At 44.5% G+C, this 19434-nt stretch overlaps 1 protein-coding gene across 2 annotated transcripts in view; it reads left to right on the top strand.

The window, feature by feature from the left end:
- The window catches only part of LOC140546436 (striatin-like), a 58680-nt gene that overhangs the window by 13027 nt on the left and 26219 nt on the right, over nucleotides 1-19434 (top strand). For both annotated transcript variants that reach the window (XM_072669657.1, XM_072669656.1), the window contains exon 2: nucleotides 12829-12932. In XM_072669657.1, coding sequence (XP_072525758.1) covers nucleotides 12829-12932 — 104 coding nt within the window. The remainder of the gene's footprint in view (nucleotides 1-12828; nucleotides 12933-19434) is intronic.

The following is a 19434-nucleotide window of genomic DNA, read 5'->3' as shown; positions in this document are numbered from 1 at the left end:
GTCCTCCTTTTCCTTTTTTGCATCCACTTTGTGCAGTGTTACCAGTTCCAGGGCATGATGCTACCACCACCATGCTTAACAGTTGGTACAGTGTACTTTGAGTTGATGACATCAGCCCCCTCCAGCATGTAATGTCAGGTGATGCGCCACACTCCTCCCACCTCGCATCTCCAGCCTTTTTAGCAGATAATACAACAGCATATGTATGGAGTCCACAAATCGTGGGCCCAGTACCTTCAGCTGACTATCATGACACTCCTGCTAACCGCCAGTTCCGTTACATCAGCTAAAGACCACAGAGTACATTGACATGGCATCTTGTTTGTAGCAGCAAAAGTTAATATGACGAGCAGCAAGAAAACCAACCAGCATCACACTGAAGTGATTTGAGGTGAGCGCGAGCCATCTACCCAACCCAAAGAGCCAGCGCCAGGCCAGTTGTGCTCTCTCAGGCTCCGGCTGCTGATTGCAGGCAGCTTCAGACCAGAATTCTACCAGAAGCTTTTTGATTGGTGTCCTGAGCGTCTGCTCCAGGTGTAACTTGCTTAAGTGATATTTAACCTGATGTTAGGTGCTTGTATGTATAATTTGGATCTGGAATTTGATCGTTTTCTTTGAAAACTGAAGTTGTGCGCTAGTACCACCCTATTTCAATGGCTTTGCACCGGTGTCTCCCCCGAGTTGGCTCTGCAGAATGAAATGGCAGTGCTTGTGAACGCTGTTTTGAAGGCAGCAGTTTGTTTGAACAGGGAAATGACATTGATATTGGCAGCCTTTATTACTAAGGTGTGGCACTGACTTTATTCCCCGTGCGGTCGACTGACAGGCAGCATGTCCTTTGCGTGTGTGCCTCAGGCGGTGGCCTGACCTGGAGCCAGTTTCATAAGTTGAAGGTCACACTTGGGTCACAGGGCGACAACTGGCACATTTCTACCAGACTGAGCTTCAGCGGGAAAGTAGCCTTTCCCAAGGTATACGGACGAGGCAGTGGGGTCTGTGTGGTTTCCATGGGCGCTCCACACGAGGGTGTAGATCTAGGTCTTCACAGTGATTCAGAAATGATTCGGTGTGTCACGAAGTCTCAGATTTCTCCTCGTTTCAATTAAAAAGATTTTGGTACATTGGTTTATCTCCTCTGTGGTTGAAGCCTTAAGCTCTGGATCTTGTTCATACAGCTCGTGGATTCTTGTTACAGTGGAAGCTCTCAAGGGGAACCGGAACTTCACTTTGCTGTAGACCTGTTCATCTGTTGGTTGGTTGGTTCAAAGGTTCAAAATATGGAAACACATTAGCGCCACAGTTCTGACAGCAAATGAATTCATTTATTTATTCATTTATTTGCTTGCATCTTTGGAAGTATGCCGAATTTAGAGTCAAAATATGTTGAGTCAGTGGAGTCCTCTCCAGTTCCTACCCTCTAATTAGGTGTCCCCCATCTCGTGGTGCTACCAGTGCTGGGAGGGTGAAGGATAGCATTTGCGTCTTCTGAGACCTAACGTTCTAAGGATATTAGCCAACATTACAGTGCTCAGGTTTGTTTGAGTGTGTCTACTTGGTGCTCTGGCCTATGTTCACTAGCATCGCCAAGTAGAGAGGGAAGACATTTGTGCTCTCTGATACATCAATGGGAACAAACTCCTAGCTACATGATTGTATGGTAGTGTAACGCTTAGGCAGTTGCGCCACTCAGGTGGTCCTGAACTATTTTTTGAATAAGGGTGTATTGACTTTTACTTGGGTAGTGAAAAAAATCTAAAAGTCTATATTTGGTATCTATCATTGTGCAAAACCTGAAAGCCGAGATGATGTATGGATCTGTAAGATCAATCCACAATTCCCAGAATTGGACTCTGTGAATGCACTTTTACTGTATGCTACGTTCCTTGAAACACATTCACTGTGCTGGAATGTGCATTGAGGCAACACTGCAGCAACGGTCAGTCGAGTTGCTGAGGCTACGTTCACAGAGCAGGTAAAGGTAACAATGCTGGATCACGAAGACCTTCTCTATGTCTGGACCCTGTTTACACCTGGTCCCTTCATGCGACTAGTATCTGGATTGGATCCTGATCAGATTTTAGCCACGTTCGTTCGCACTCCGTTCTCAAATGCGTCTCTAGTTAGTCTGGCTGAAATCTGATCACTGTATTGAACAAAATATGCAAATGTATTGGTTGTGCGGCGATTATTACTGGTGTTTGGGTTGTACTGGGAGGGGTATTGGTAGTCTAATGCATCAAGGAGAGAAGCACTGCTATAACATGGCTTAGTTGCGCCTCGGACCATCTCCTGAAGTGGTTTGAGAGATCGGATTTAAATCTGTCTGAAAATGAGCCTTCTGAGGCTATAATCCCCATACCTAAAGCGCATGCAAGACCAGGTGTAAATGGGGTCAAACTGCCAATTGTATTATATCAGCTAACAGACACAGATATTGAAGTGAGTGGGCGAGAGGAAGGGTCGTTAATGCTCTCTGGGACTCCTGTCCACTGATGATGGCGGTATTGTCAGGGAAAGGGTAACTCTTAGAGGGTTGTACACTCATAAACATAAGAGAAGAACCACTCATAAAGAACCATGCTTGGTAGTAGTAGAGATATGAGGTGTAATGGTCCTTTTATTTACCATTTTTAAGGTCCCTATGGGACCAAAAGTGGTTGTTGTCCATTAGTAGCATAATTCAGATTTTTCAGAACATTTCCACAGTGAATTCCTTTGGTTCAGATCGATGTAAAATGAGCTATATGGTGTTAATATTACAATCAAAACCCCCATTATTTTCACTTTTGTGCTCTTTGTGTCCATCACACCCAATTCATCTGCTAAAAAACTCAAATTACCTGATAAACATGCAGTTAATGTTGTCCTGCATTGTGTTTTAGATTGAAATTGATTACAGTGGCTGTAAACTGGGCTGCTTTTTGTTTTCCTCCAGCTTTCTCGGAGTCTGTCAGTCATCCCTCATTCTCCTGCTGTCTCGCGGAGGCTCTGCAGGGAGCTGAAGAGTGGTGTGAAGATTGATTTGTCTACAATCCAGGCAGACTGACCTATTGTCTGGCAGCTTGTTCCCCATGCCAAACTGTTAGCAAGACAGTTGGATGCCATCCAGAGTGGTTATTATTATTCTTTTTTCTCCCTTTAAGCTGTTTGTAATTGTTTGTAATTCCGCAAGTCTTCCACCTAATTACGTGAGTCAGGCAGGAGTTGAGTGAGTCACTTTTTTTTTTTTGAGAAGCGATTTGTTGGCGCTGTGCAAACTCGACTAATCCATAATCTGTGATGTTCCTCACACTTTCAGAAATGAAGGGCTTGTTTACACCTGGCGTTCACGTGCATTGCAGATCTGAACAGTATCTGGATCTACTTTGACCGGATGCTGTTTACGTTTGGTATTAAAATGCATCCCCACACCAACACGTACATCGTTTCCATTTTACTTCCTGTAAACGAGGGTTTATCATAGAGCTGGGCAATATGACAATATTTTATTGTATTGTGATACATTTGGTTATTGTGGTACGCTATGCTTTCATGAGTGTATCGTGAATGTTGTCTGTGCTTATAGAGCAGTTTTTAAAAATATTATGTTGTTGGTGCGTTTTGTCTACATGACAAAATATTGAGGGGCAGTGGTGGCTCAGCAGTAAGTAGGGATGCAACGATCTGGCTTTTTCACTCCCAATATGATACATAAACTTTGCATATCATTCGATACCTAATACCAGTCCGATGCTATTGCTGAATTAATAAACCGTACACCTCACCATGTGGGAGAGACTTAAGGCATCAGGATTGACTTAAACATTAGTTTATATAATATAACAAATGAACACACAGATATAAATGTACTAAATTGTCATTAGTCATGTATTTATTTGCATATTTAGTGCAGTCTCACACCACCAAATTAAAGTAAAAGGATCCGTTCCAAGGATCGGCCTAATTATCCGATACCCGATCCAGGTAATTTTGTTAATATCGGGGCTGATATCAGATCCTAATGTCGGATCGGTGCATCCCTAGCGGTTAGAGCTTCGGGCAGGGTTGTGGGTTTGATACCCGGGCTCGGCAAGCTGCCACTGTTTGGCCCTTGAGCAAGGCCCTTCACCCTGTGTGTGTGTGTGTGTGTGTGTGTGTGTGTGTGTGTGTGTGTGTGTGTGTGTGTGTGTGTGCGCGCACATTTTGCTGTATGTATTACAGTGACAAATACATGCACCTTTGTCTTTACCTTTTTACCTTTACTGTGATAAATATCATATAGCTTAAAAAAAAGTCTTTAAATATCGTAATATAATTTTTCCAGTATCGTCCAGCTCTAGTTTATCATCAAAATTGGAATGGTGAGGGTTCTCGCATTCCCATAACGGCTCTATCAGAAAATGCGAAAGCCTATTTAAACTGCTAGGGAACTAACGTTAACCCTGTAACCCTGTTAATACTGCCATCACCTACCTAAGGATGAGCGTGAGGGTGTCCACACACACACACACACACACACACACACACACACACACTGTAAGAGCGAGTGAGCAAAGGAGATGGAGCGAGAGAGAAAGAAAAACCAAGATCCACAGTGATTATTATTACCGTTTTCCCCACAACCATGTTTCCGCATGTCTGACGGAATCCGCTCACAGAAAAATCCGGTCACAGTGGTACAGATCTGTCTCTGACCTCTGACCTCCCATCGTGGTTTGAGTGATCCGATTACAAGACAGTTCATCTTGGGTAGTTTACACCTGGCTTTCCGTGCGGGCGAGTGAAATCCGAACGTGATCCGATCTCTAAAACGCATGTTAATAGCAGGTGTAGACAGGCCTGAAATGTGCAGTAAAGAGAGGGAGCGCTGATATTGGAAACTTGGACTAGGTGTGTTAGGAACTGGAGCTAATCACAAGCTGCAAATGTTCTGAGGACCAGTTTAGAAAACCTCCATTCTAGTTATAGACTCTGGAAGAGGCTGAAGAAAGGCATCCAGTTGGGAAAGTGACGCAGTGATTCAGTGTGGGTTAATGTGGTTTAGTGGTGTAGTGTGGTGTTTCACCCTCGTCCTATAAACCTTTGGGTTCTCCTAGCCCGTCACATTTTGCACATACTCTTCCTCTCCTAAGGGACCCAAAAATATTATTCTTGGTTCTGCTGAAAGGAAAAATGTGAAATGAAATATTTGAGATATCTGGCAGTCAGTGAAGTATTGTACATTCCTTCTGCCTAACTGCTTAACCCTTACACTCACATGCTGGTAGTAAGCTGCACTGTATGGACAAAAGTATTGGGACACCAGCTCATTGATTGTTTCTTCTGAAATCTGTGGCATTAGAAAAGTGTTTATCCTGCTTTTATTGGAGTAACCTTCTCCACTGTGCAGAGAAGACTTTCTACTAGATTTTGGAGGAGCATTGCTGCAAGGATTTGATTGCATTCAGCGCCAAGAGCCGTTAGTGGGTTTAGGGATGTTGAAGGATCACCACCCCACCTCATCCCCAACTCCCCAGCTCATCCCAAAAGTATTGGAAGGCGCACCAGCCATCATTCCAGAGAAGTTCCACAGCTCCACAACTTGAGGCTCAGGCTCTTTATACCCCTCTAGACCACACCTGGCATTAGTCATGCTGCCAATAGGTTGATCTGTATCTGCTCCAGAGAGTCCTATTCTATTGGCAGTACTTCTCTACAGGGACTAGACAAGCTGTGTGTGTGTACGTTCACACATCAGTGTCTACAATGGGTGCCACCTGAAATTGGCTGAATAGCTTCATTAGAAGAGGTGTCCACAAACTTTTGGGCATTTAGAGCAGCTTAATAGTAATGAATACAACACAAGGAAACACAAGGAGTCCTCACTTTGACTCGAGTCTCGTGCAGCTCCGCCAAAGTCCCAGCCCGTTTTCCCGATTTCAAGGTGCGCTCGCTACATCGCTGCATATTGTAGCTTTACAACCAGAACTATCTGCACCATTCAGGCTTGTTGCTTCAGTTTGTGGAATGCCGGGGGGGGGAGTTTTCCTGATGTTAGCGGTGGGAGTATTGGGAGTTCAGCCCTGTGGAAACGGAATGCCGAGAAAATGTGGCGTGTTCTTTCCTCCCTCCGCCGGCCTGGTTCCTCTCAGCTTCGCTTCTTCGCTCCCGAGGCCGCTTTCTCACTACTCCTCTCAGCACTGTGACAAAGCGTCGAGTGGCAGAGCGCATGAAAGAACACGGAGAACCATTCCAGATGTTGCCTTCTTTCTCTCTTAAAACTGCGTTAATGAAGAAGGATCCGTTTTAAAAGGTTTTCGGAGGTCTGCGTTATTAAACAACCCAGTAGTCAACAAAGCCCTCAGATATGAACTGAGCCCCAACACTAATGCCTCTAAAAGCTACATCAGAGTTATTATGAGGGAAATGGATACTAATGCATCTCCTGATTCTTATTTATTTTTTATTTATTTATGTTTCTGTCCGATGAAAAACCTGTATCTTTGAAAGGGTAACTTTACAAAAGCTCTGAATTTTTGGGCCTTCTATGGTAATGTTGGTTCCCCCTCTAGATCAATGGATCTGCTGTTGATGACGTGTTCGTGTTCTCCTTCAAGCGTTTGCAGTGGTTGGTTTCATGGGGCTTGCGTGCAAGCACATGCTAGCCTTCACCCTCCCAGCACTGTTAGCTTACTTTACTTCGCCTTGAGTTCATCTCTCTCTCTCTCTCTCTCTCTGTTTTAGGTTTCCAGGTACTTAAAGGTAAAGGTGCACGTATTTGTCACTGTACAGTGTACACTGTACCGTACAGTGAAATGTGTCCTCCGCATTTAACCCATCTGGTAGTGAACACACACTCACACACTCACACACACACACGTGTTAGGGGCAGTGAGTACACACACACACCCAGAGCGGTGGGCAGCCAACTCCAGCGCCCGGGGAGCAGAGAGGGTAAAGGGCCTTGCTCAAGTGGCAGCTTGCCGAGCCCGGGAATCGAACCCACAACCCTGTTATCAATATCCCGGCGCTCTAACTGCTGAGCCACCACTGCCCCCCCAAATTCAAAGTAAACCCCCACCTGGCTGCTCAGGTAGTAGGGGAAGCTACTCTGGCGTAGGAAGCCAGGCCACATCCACATCTGTCCTGTTTTCTGACCTGCGCAGCCCATTTAATAACTGACTGGGTTTCACAGTTTGTGGGTTGATGGACACTCCACATATGTTATCAGCGATTGTGCACATACCTTTTTTATTTTATTTATTTGGGTCCCATTTAAGACGGTTTCTTCCTTTTCCAGTAAACTTATCATTTCAGAGATAGGAGGGTTTTTATGACGGTGATGTAATGCATTAGTCCTTTGGACTTCCACACCTTGCGATATGTCGACAAGGACACACAGCGCAAGCTATTTTAGTGCTTTAAGCACTCCTTGTAGAGTAGCTTGCTAATTGTGAGTGAGTGAGTGAATTACTAGCCTGGTCTATGGTATGTTTGACATTGAAACACAGTGCTGAACCCATAAAGGTGTGTTTACGTTGTGATGTTTGTTCTGACCTAAGATCAAAGAACATTCTTCTGGAAAGTCTGAGGTTGAGAAAGACGCTCCCAGCTAAGTACGAATTTCGTCCAGCCCAGAGAAAGCTACCATCAGCCATAATCAGCACTACCTACACCATGTTTAAACTACTGTCCTCTGCTCTCAGCGAGTCACTGCTGAGTTTACCTTCAAATAAAAGGCAATCCTGTTCCCGATCAGCGTCTGTAGGTGCTTTGCATATCCCATGCTCTTCATAAAGGTCCACTACAGGTTCTCTGTGTGGTGGTTTGTCTCTTTTCCCTGCACTTCGATAAGCACCGGCCGCACTGAAGATACACTATCTGTGGCTTCTCTGCACGCCCACACGTCTCTCTGCGTATCTGCCTGTAAGCCGGAATGCATGGAATCCTCTTGGCTGCTTATCAAACCCAGTCATCTGTGCGCTTGTGTGTTTGGGCTGTCTGGGAGAGAACTGGCCTTGTTTGTGGAGCAGCCAGCTTTTTTGCATTGGAAATGCACGGATTATAGGGGATTGTACCCCTGCCTGTTGGCTTTTACAGGTTTGGCAGATCTAGAGGACTTTGTGGTTGAGTGCATCCTGCTGGTGTTTATGGATCTTCTTACGGATGACTGCCCTTTAAAATGAGCGGCTTTTAATTGGAGAGTCCTACTAGGAGCGAATTAGTTGCAGGTTCGGACCCGATGCCGCCCAGAGACACGTCTAATGAATGAAGCCTGGAAGTATATTTCTGGAGGTGGCTGTCTGGTTGTAGAGGGGCTTGGATGATTCGGAGTTCTACCCCCTGCTGGCGTCTCTCTGAACTTTTGCTTGCAGCCAGGCCGGCCTAATTTGCTGTTAATAGGCAGGCAGTTCCCAAGTGAGGCCAGAGAGAGAGAGAGAGAGACTGAGAGCCCCTTATACTCTGTCTTTCAATAATGCAGTCAGTGTCTTCCCGGAATAGAACATGTCCTGTCCTTGCCTCATGTGGAGACATTCTTCGCTTTGCTTAATACGTGACCGTTAGCGGAAGAACATGACTGAGAGCGCTCTGTTTGCGGACAGGGCTTGAGTGCAGACGGCACTGAGCTTTCTGCAGCCTCTGAACCAGGCCATACAACGAATTGCAAGGAATTACCGAAACTAATTGGCCTTTTTGTGATTTTTCCAAGTTGAGTATTGCATTTTGCTCTTAAAGAAACAGCAGTGCTTTATGAAAATGCCCTGTTTTTAACCCTTAAAAAGGTTCTTCAAGGGTTCTTTAGTAAAGGCGGTGATTCGACATAGAAAAATGGCAGCTCGAAGAACTATTCGGAAGCCTGAAGTGTCCCTCACATTTTGTTGAGGATTTTGTATTAAAATCTTTCTATATTTCATTATAATGGTTCCACTATTATAATCCAAAGAACTACATAGCCCCTTTTTTTTAGGTCTTCTTTAAGATATTTTATAATCTTGAGTTTAATAATTGATCAAATATTTCCCTTTGGTACTGGTACCCACCCCTTTGTAGCTCCCCCTAGCACTAGCAATGCTCCCGACACTAGGAGGGTACACCCCTACACATTTACATTTACGGTATTTAGCTGACTCTCTTATCCAGAGCCACTTACAAGGTGACGTATTACAGAGGAGGGCCAATGTAGAGTTGGGAGTCTTGCCCAAGGACTCTTATTGGTGTAGCACTGCATAGTCTCCCTGACCGGCAATCGAACCCCAGTCTCCCATGTGGCGCGGCAGCTCCGTAGCATGTAGTGCCACACCAACCACCCCTCAGAAAAGTGGAGCTCAAAATACCTCTCAGCCAATCCCATTGCAAGGTGCTAACTGTGGTAAAGACAATGGTCATAATAATTAGTAACGATTTTATTTACTTATATAGTTATTATATTTAATGGGATATTTCCAGATGGAAAGACCCATTTAAAAAAAAAGGTTTTTACCCCTACATTGCCTGCTGTATTTAATGTGAAACGCCTAAATGCTTTGGTTGTGTGTGTGTTTGTGTTTAAGGGTGTGTGTTGGGTGCTGGCCTTTGGTACAGACTTTTAAAGGCTTATCTTGCTGGAGGCTTTATTAGGAGCTTATCCTTCTCTCAATAACTCCAGCTAATCGAATGGCTCCGGCCTCTGGGTGCTCCTTTCTTTGTGGACTCGCAGTGGATTCTGGTTAATGCACTGTTTTAACTGAGTGGCAGAGTGTACGATTTAATAAGCTGTTTGCTTTTTGCTGTCCATTTGAGACCTCTTCAGAGAATTTCCAACCAAAAAAAGAAGAAAAGCTGGACGTTGGTGGTTCACGAGGCCTCGTGAGGTGCCTGTGTCCATGCGTCGGGTAAATAGAAAGGATGATGGGTGAGCTGGGAGGGGAGTGGGAGGAATAAAGCATGTGGTGTTTTAATGGGGGGATATTAAAGGTAGGTTGTGAGTCATTTCGGACGCACTCAAAGCCTTACCATGTCCTTGCTGCTGTAAGTGAGCTTAAGAGGAATGATGGAGATGATGGAGATGATTTGGGTGACCGTGGTGCCGGGGCATTCTGCTGTCGTCGTAGAGCTCACCTGGACTGCTTGCGGGGTTTGAAGGGTTGTTGGGTTATTGGGCTCTTGAGGGACCAACAGTCTTAAGTGGCTAAGAAGGTTACTCAGGTGTGTGAAGAGTGGTGTGCTACTCCAGGGGCTCCAGTTTCCTCCCACTTTCCAAGAATACAAAATTGTCCCTGGGTGTGAATGGAATGTTCAAGCAAGTAGGTGTGTATGGTGCCCTGTGATGAACTGACACCCTGTCCTGGGGGATTCCCTCCTTGGCTCTGAGAAGTGGGTATGAAAATGGTGGCATGGATGTTCACACTGGATCTGTAGTATCTGCTTGTCAAGCAAGGCCAGGTTTCTCAGTCAGTCCTTCAGTAAGTCACTCAGGTAGTCTGTCCCTCAGTCTGTCAGGCTCAGGTAGTTAGCTATGCCACTGTTGCTGTGGTGGTGCATCACTCAGTTACTCAGCCAATCAGTCGCTTGGTCAGTTAGGTAGTCCCGTCAGTCCCTTGCTTGCTTAGTCAGTTAGGTGGTCTGTAACTTAGTCGACCAGTCACTCAGGTATTCAGTCTCTCAGTTAGGTTGTCGCTCCCTCAGTTGCTCAGTCAGTTAGGTAGCCCCATCAGTCGCTTGCTTAGTCAGTCAGGTAGTCTTGTCACTCGCTTGCTCAGTCAGTCCGTCAGTCAGTCCGGTGGTCTGTAACTCAAGATGTCCATATCTGGAAATGTTGACGATACTGACAAATGTATGGAAACCTGTCATTCAGGACCTACAGTCTTTTCAGCACCAGCTCAGCATCTTCTCACCTCTTTGTTTGTAATCGCTGAGACAAATTACCCATAAGGCTAAGTGATCATGGCAGTTCTTACTGCAGGGTTCTGAAAACAGTATGGTCACCATCTCCAAAAAAGCGACACTGAGCTGTTCTCCTGTCCTGATTCTGCTAGCCCAGCCCATGCTCTCCTGACTCCTGAGACTCATCCCATCGTGTTCTCTGTGAAAGCAGAGCAGTTTGTGTGGGTTTGTGTGTAACGCGTGACTCAGTCTGTGTGCGTCAGCATCAGCTTTAGCTTCTTTCTCTGTGGCGAGAGAACGGTTCGGAGAGAACGAGGAGGTACAGTAACGAAGGAAGCCAGCAGTGGAGGATGTTTAGGACGAGCGTTAATAAAGGAACTGTGTCGTTACTGAATGGTGGTCACTACCACGGATGGGCTGTTTCCGCCTAGTGTTGGGCTTTAGCTCACGCACTTAGATTGCCTACTGCAACAGCCTGTATCTCGCCTTGTATTCTGGCTGCATTCATCAAGTGCATTTTGATATTTCTCAAATGTGCCTCTCCTGCCAGAGTTGCAGAGTTGTTTTAGACAATTCCAGGTACTTTACGACCAACTTGGCACATTACATTACACAACGGTTGCAATATAAATGGTTGTATGTCTTTTTAACTGGTGAACTGGCGTTCTATAAATTCTTAAAAATTCTATAAATTCTAAAAATCAGTTGCTGGAACCAAAAAAAGAGCAAAACTGCTGCACGACTATCCTGAAATAACTCTTCCTTAGTTTTCATAATGGGGTTGTAGTGTTCGAGTGGCTTGAGATGAATAGCCTACTTTTGGATGGATAGGTGGTTGCTATGGTGTTGCTAAGTGGTCGTGAAGGTTGATGTGGTCAGTAAGTGGTTGCTATGGTATCCAAGGCGGCTGCTATGGTGTTGCTAGATGGTTGCTATGGTATCCCGTGTGGTTACTATGGTGTTGCTCACTGCTTGCTAGATAGGTGCTACAGTATTGCAAGGTGATTGCAGTGGTATTTCCATCAGTTGCTAGGGTGTTGCTCAGTGGTTGCTAGGCAGTTGCTGTGGTGTCCCAGATGGTTACTATGGTGTCTCCGGTGGTTGTCAAACGGTTGCTGCGGTACTACAAGTGGTTTGTGGGATGTTACTAGCGTATTTGTATTCCGCACCCCATTCATTCCTAAAGGCGGACAAATTCTGCAAAAATGCATTGCACTGCATGCAAGCCTGAATTGCGTAATCAAACTGGACAATTTAGAGGACTAGTTACACAGCAGAAATCATATTATAAAATTATATAATGATATAAAATAATTAGAGTAACTGGTACGGTGTAATGGAATTCTTCTCTTTGCATGTCCTGGCTTAGAAAGTCGGGGTTAGAGCGCAGGGTCCGCCATGACACGTAAAGCCCACAACCTTGTGATCACTAACTCATGGCTCTAACCATTGACCTACCCCTGCCACTGTACCACTGTTCTCTCACAGGTTATGAGAGAACATGAGCGCAAAACTCAGATCACACTGTTTTGGTTGAAAATGCTCTCCAGGGTGGGGAAAACTCAATTTTCAGGGTTTCTGTGTGGCTAAATGCTTTGTTTTCTGTCTAAAGTATGGTTCAGAAACTTTCTAAAGATATGAATGCAGTTTATGAATGCATTACAGGTTCATCTCTCTTTATTATTTAGTTGTTTTTCATGCTAAAAAAATAATATACACTATATGTTGTGGTTAAATATGTGTATTCGTAGTAAAGTAAGCCACTGTTAACACTGTTAAAGACCGGCCTACTGTTTCTAATAGGATTCCAGTTTAAAAAGAAGGCAGGTGTCAGTCAGTTTTACTGGCAAAAATGAAATAATGCATGGCTAAATGAAAAAATCGGGATGCACCATGAAACCGCCAATTTTGGTCAATCCGATGTGAACATAAGAGTGGTCAGTGTTGATGATCTGAACAGTAATTCTGGCTGTGCTGGACTCATTGCCATATGTTCTCTGCCCACAGGCTCAGGTTGCCTTCCTGCATGGTGAGAGGAAGGGTCAGGAGAACCTCAAGAAGGACCTGGTGAGGAGGATAAAGATGCTGGAGTATGCGCTGAAGCAGGAGAGGTCAGAACCCACACTCTCTCTATTTCACCCTTCAATAATACATGCACTCCATTCCTGTAACATAGCTGGCCCTATGCTTCTCAGTAGGTCTGTGTGCAGTGCCATCAGCTTGGGTCACTATTCTCTGTGCTGGTAGGGGGGAGTAGTTCCTCTGTCTGGTTCATTTAGAATCTCCTTAGGCCCAAGGATTATCAACAGGGATTTGAAGCTACAGGTGCAGAAGTTAAGAGGGATTTAAAGGTGTAATCACAGCGTTTGCAGAGAGACTAGACTCGTCTTTGGCCTGTTTGACTATAGGTTGAAGCTGGAGTAACTCTGAAACTGAAGCTGCAGGAGTGTATTGTAGAGATGGAAATTGGATTCAGTGTTGTTGGTGTGATTTAATTTATTTGTAGACATGGTTACCCTTAGACTATTTTTAGTGCTGTGGGAAAGTATATGGAATATATACTGTACATGTTCTGTATGGTCCTGAATGCTGGATTTCTATAGCAACAACGTGCAATGACTCGGACCACGGACCTCTAAGACAAAAATAACAAAGGATGTCACCGGTTGCTGTTCCTGCCCTCTCGTTTACTCAAACACACACACACACACACACACACAAACAGCTGTTTACTTAACACACTCACTAACCGAATGCTGCACATCTGGCTAAATATCACTGTCTGTCTGTTTGTCTATCAACTCTTCTAATGAATGCATTCAGCTACTTTAAGCTGCACCCAATGCTGAAACAGATGTGCAAATGTGCGCACACACACACTAGTCCCTGTAGAGAAGTACTGTCAGTAGTATACCACTCTGGCACCCATCTGAACCCATTGGCACCATGCCTTAAGCCAGGTGTGGGCTAGAGGGATAGAACGTTCCACTGCTCTACAGCTCAATGCTGGGAGTCTGTGTTCTCTGGAATGATGGATGGTGCTCCATCCAATACTTTTGGGTTGAGTTGGGGAGTTGGGCATGAGGTGGGGTGGTGATCGTCCAACGTCCCATCCTCACTAACACTCTTGTTGCTGAATGCAATCAAATCCTCACAGTAGTGCTTCAAAATCCAGTAGAAACCCTTCTTCCCTGGACAGCAGAGACAGTTACACCAACAAAAGCAGGGGAAACTCAAACAAAACAATGAATGAGCAGGTGTCCCGATACTTTTGTCCAAATTGTTCTATTTCTATGAATTACAAGGTCAGTGATGAGTCAGAATACTTCTGCACACTAAAATAACATCATGTGGAAGTAAGTTGTCTACTCAACTTTGACACTGGCCATTAAAATGTACCGTACTGCTGAGGAACACAGCTTATTACCTCATTTACAACTTCAGAGCTCAGAGTGTCCGGTGGCTTTTTTAATGGTGTAGACAAACATCTGAAAATATTGAAAAGTCCTAGATTTCAGCAATTCCTAAAAAGCTCTATCATTCCTGTCACACAAAAATACAGTTTAGACCCTAATAGGGGCACGACGCCAACTCCAGAATGTCGCCCCGACTGCAGTGGTGTATGCGGAACCTACAGACCTTCAGAAGAGTCAGTCATTACTCAGAAAGGAATGTCTTAACCATTGGCATTTGTTGGCATGTTTCAGTGAACGAGTTTCTCTTTAACTGTAGTCTTGGCCAAGTCTGTTCCACAGTGCCGCATTTTACGACCCCAGCTGTCTTTGATGGAGTCCTGCCCTCTTTGTGTTTGCCGTTTTACTGCCTCTTGTCCTTTCTGATAAAAGCCCATTCTCAGTCTTGAGGAGACTTCGCTTTGACCTTGATTCCACCAATTGCTATGGCAACAAATGGTGTCTCTTAGTCTGGTGACATTAGATTTCACATCCTTAGTCATGAGTCAGATCCACAAAAAAAAAAGACAGACTTACAACTTCCTGTCTTTCCTCTTTCATGGCATGCTAAGAAGCGTTAAACTGGATCATGTCTGTTTAGTTCACCACCAAATAAGCTCATTCCCCCCAATGTGCATTTAAATGAGCTACGGGGGGGGGGGGCGCTGTGGGAGCTCACTGATTGGTGATCTTTTAAAACAGGTGGGGGGAAAAAACAAGCCCAATTTAGCGACATGCCGAGATCAATTGTAAGCTAGAGCTTTCGAACCTGGAGATCGGGTGTGCCTGAGAACAGTCCGCACTCTGCACTGTTCTTTTGAGGGGGGCTATATTTCGAGGAGGTTTGGAGGGGCCATGGCAAAATCCTCAGCTTGCACCTGTTGAGGTAGTCCCATGTAGATTTTGAGGTGTGTTTCGGATCGTTGGCGTTCTCATGCTGTAGAAGCCATCCCCTTTTCATACATTAGATACATTTGATGCATTTGGTTGCAAAGGAACTATTTAGAAGCGAACAAGGAATCATTAAAGAATGGCTTCTTTAAACAACCCTTAATCTGCTGGTATTTTCTAGATTTTTTGGTCCGAGTCATTTTTTTCTTGATTTTTGCAATCTTCTTAAATTAGCCTTTAAAGTAAGGCTGGGCGATATGGTAAAAAAAAAAACGACATCATGATATTTAAAAAAGATTTTTTTTGCAATATTTATACATGATATTTATCACAATACATGTAACTACAGACTAAATACATGAGTACCGACAGATTTTTAAAAAACTACTGTTCAGATGATCCCATACTAAATACAGTGGGGTTTTTTTCTATTCAACATCTGCTGCACTTTATCTAATTAAACCAGTCTAATTACACTGTCTGTAATAAAACCTGCAGCTGATCAGTGTTTATTAAGCACTAACGGTATCCCTGATATGCTTAGAAAAGCATAATGTTCTCACCATAACAAAATTTATCATGATACGATAAAATATCATCATATTGCCCAGCTCCACTTTAGAGGCACTTGCATATAAGCTAATACCCACCTGTTTTATATCAAAATATTCTGTAAAACATACCTTTTACTCATGTGGACTAATAGTTTTGGTGCGAGTCTTAGCTTCACAAAGTTAAGGAGAGGAATGTATGAATAAAAGTGTGTAGAAACTGCAAGAGGGCGATAAGTGGGAGTGTCCATTAAGTGGCCAGTTTCACACAAACCCCTAGACGGACACACAAATCCACCAATTCCAGAAGTTGCACAGGGCGAGAAGCAGAGATGAGTATCCTGACTCTTCTTTAAAGCCTCGTAACTCCAGATGTGGGTCACATACAATCTAGGGATTAATAGAAATGAATGGAAATTACTAGTAACTTTGAACATTTTCGCAGGCCGAGCTATCCAGCCTGAGGAAAAGTCTTCCCTGGTGTGTTTTCCCAGGAATTGTACTCATCCAAGCCTGATGTAGTTCGGTATGCCGCTCCGACCTGCTGCCACCCTTTCCTGAGAAAGCCTCTTCCTCTGAAGCTGCGTGCTGCTTCGCCCCCGGCACTGCAGCCAGTAACAGTCCTCAAAATGTTCAGAGGGTGGCGTTGCGACCGAACCTGGCCCTTGACGTTTCGTGGTAATGCTGCAGTTGAACCTGCTCTTTCTGTCGTTTTCTCAGAAGTTCAGCAGTGTTTTGGTTAACAAGGGCTGGAGAGCAGAATCGCGCTGCTCATTTTCAGCAGCCGTGTCTCGCTCTTTATAGGTTTCTCAGGCTCTGTTGGAGCGACTCCAAGCGTTCCTGAATGATTGGTTTTCAGAGGACAGTGTAGGATTCTTGTCTTATGCAGTGCGTGACGGTAGATGCACAGTACATCAGAGGGGAAAACGTGCTCCTCGTGCAGGAAACATTATTTAAAGTTTAAATAGAAGTGAATGGAAAAACGCTTTAACATAAGATCTCCAGACCAGCCTACTTCACAACCCATCCACCTGAAGAGAGGATATATATGTGAACTAAAGATCATTGGACTCGCTCAGTGTCCCTTTTCAGTCCCAAAATCCCACAGAATGGCCAGTCATGTCATTACCGCGTTTACATCACATTATCTGTAGCCTCCTATGTATAAGCAAAATGCTCATAATATATGGCATAATTAGTACTACCTCTATTATCATTATCTTTAGTAATCTGTATCAGTCTAAATTACATGAAAATATGGGAAGTTCAAAAGACCGTAATCAAATGCTCAGGTCTGACTGTAGGCCTAGTATTTATTTATTTCTTTTTATTATTAAAAAGAGTCTGTCTGCTTTTGTTGGAGTAACTGTCTCTACTGTCCAGGGAAGACGGCATTCTACTAGATTTTGGAGCCTTGCTTTGAAAATTTGATTGCCTTCAACAATGCGAGCCTCAGTTTGAACCGTATTTCTGTGCTGTATTAACGCACAGATATTAATAGCAACATTGAGACTCCAGGTGGTTAAAGAAGCCATTTTTCACTGAGCTATCCAGCTTCCCTAGTGTGTGTTCCGAAGAACTGAACACATCCAAGCCTGATGTAGTCTGGTATGCTACTCCCACCTGCTGCCGCCCTTTCCTGAGAAAGCGTCTTCCTCTGAGGGTGGCATTACAACCGAACCCAGCCCTCGATGTTTTCTGGTAATCACTGCAGTTGAACCTGCTCTTTCAGTCGTCTACTCAAAAGGTCACGATGTTAGATGATCACCACTCGCCTCATCTCATCCCCAACTCGTTCCAAAAGTATTGGATGGAGCACACAGTTCCACTGCCCCACAGCTCAATGCTGGGGTCTCTAATACCCCTCTAGCCCACGCCTGGCATTAGGCACGGTAACAAACCACCCTATTTTGAAGATTTTTTTCTTCCGCTTTCCAAAGAGTATCCAAAGTATCCAGAGATTAGGACCCAGGTCTGTGGTTGAAGGCGCTGAATAAACACCCAACACCCATCCAAACATCCATAGACCTGCTCTTACCATTCTGTGGAGGATAAACCAACACCACAACGTCCTTACCCACAGAATCAGGTCAACTTCTACTCACTTAGGAATTGCATTCCGCTGGGACTGGCCACCTGTGGCATTTTTGTTGCCTGGCTGGCTGTTAAAAAGGCTGTCTTACATCCTATGTCAAGCCACAAGTAAAAACAATTAGGAGGGATTTTTGATGAGGACCTGAAGTGTGCTTAGTTTGGCAGATCTCTTCCATGATCAAAAGCAGCTCATCTGAGAAATATCTGCAAGATTGAGCCATTCATATTCATATTGAGCCAGATATTCCTCAACCTGCAACGGTTATGCATTTCTCATCATGTATGGACTACTGTAACTCAATGCTTTTTGGGGCCAGTCAGTCCTCAGTGGCAGGATTACAGTTTGTCCAGATTGCATGAGCTCGACTACTCGCTGGGGTGGAAGCATATGAGCACATTACAATGTTAGGATGATTGAAGTTTTGTAGGTTCTTTTAAAGCACTAAATAGTTTGGCTGCCTCTTATTTCACTGAATATAAACACACAGTTAAGGCTCTTGAGATTTGCTGACCAGCTACTTCTCGGGCCCCTCCGGATTCGGACAGAAGTCTCCCGTTGGTGACCCCAAGGCTCTTCCTATTAAGATCTATATCTAAATTCAAGGCGTTTAGCAGACGCAGAGTTTAGCAGAGCTACTTACAGAAGTGCTTCACTGTTTATAAGATCCATAAGATACCTCTAAGCTTAGATACTACTAATCACAAAAGTCGGTATGAAGACCATACCATAATACTCTGCACTACACTTCGCCCAAGTACTCTCAGAAGAGGTGGGTCTTCAGTCTGTGTTTAAAGCCAGTGAGCGTCTCTGCTGTTCGGACACCCAGGGGAAGCTCGTTCCACCACTTCGGGGCCAGAACAGAAAAAAGCCTGGACGCTTGTCTTCCTTGGAGCTTAAAGGATGGCGGGTCGAGCCGATATGTACTTGAAGCTCGAAAGGCTCTTGGTACTGATTTGGCTTTTGACCATTGGTCCGTTCTTGGCTGTGCCTTACCTGCCTAGAGTCCTAGTGGAGCAATGCTAATACTAGGGGGAGCTACGAAGGGGTGGGACCCGGCACCTGGTGGTGCAGCACTGGCAGCAGTTCGAAAGGAGGAAGCATGTTAAGTCCTTCCCCTCCTAGTGTTGGGAGCATTGCTAGTACTAGGGGGGGCACAAGGATGGCGGGTCAAGCCAAGCCTTACTTGAAGCTCGAAGGGCTCTTGGTGCAGATCGGCTTTTGACCATTGCCATCAAGTATGGAGGGGCTGGTCTGTTCGTGGCTTTGTAGGCCAGAGTCAGGGTTTTGAATCTGATCCGGGCAGCAGCTACAGAAAGCCAGTGAAGAGAACACAGCAGTAGAGGAGCTACATGGCTGAACTATAGAAATGTTTAAAAAAACATGTGCACCTGCATTCTGGATTGGACGTGCCCCATCATTGCTGGGATTTGAGTAGAAACTGAAAATGTACTTAGATCTATGACTGAATTCTGTGTGTTGTGAATTTTAATGGCATATTTAGAATTTATAGAATTTATTTCTGTAGCACATTTATACTAGAAGAATAAAAACAATCAGGAAATTTGTAGAATTAATATTGTCTTTATTCTTGGAGTGTAAATGTGCTTTAAGAAATAAATTCTAC

This window comes from Salminus brasiliensis, chromosome 24, assembly GCF_030463535.1.
Source record: "Salminus brasiliensis chromosome 24, fSalBra1.hap2, whole genome shotgun sequence".
In the NCBI taxonomy this organism is placed as follows: Eukaryota; Metazoa; Chordata; class Actinopteri; order Characiformes; family Bryconidae; genus Salminus; species Salminus brasiliensis.
The sequence above is the reverse complement of the archived record's forward strand: the minus strand, read 5'-3'. Positions and strand labels throughout refer to the sequence as shown.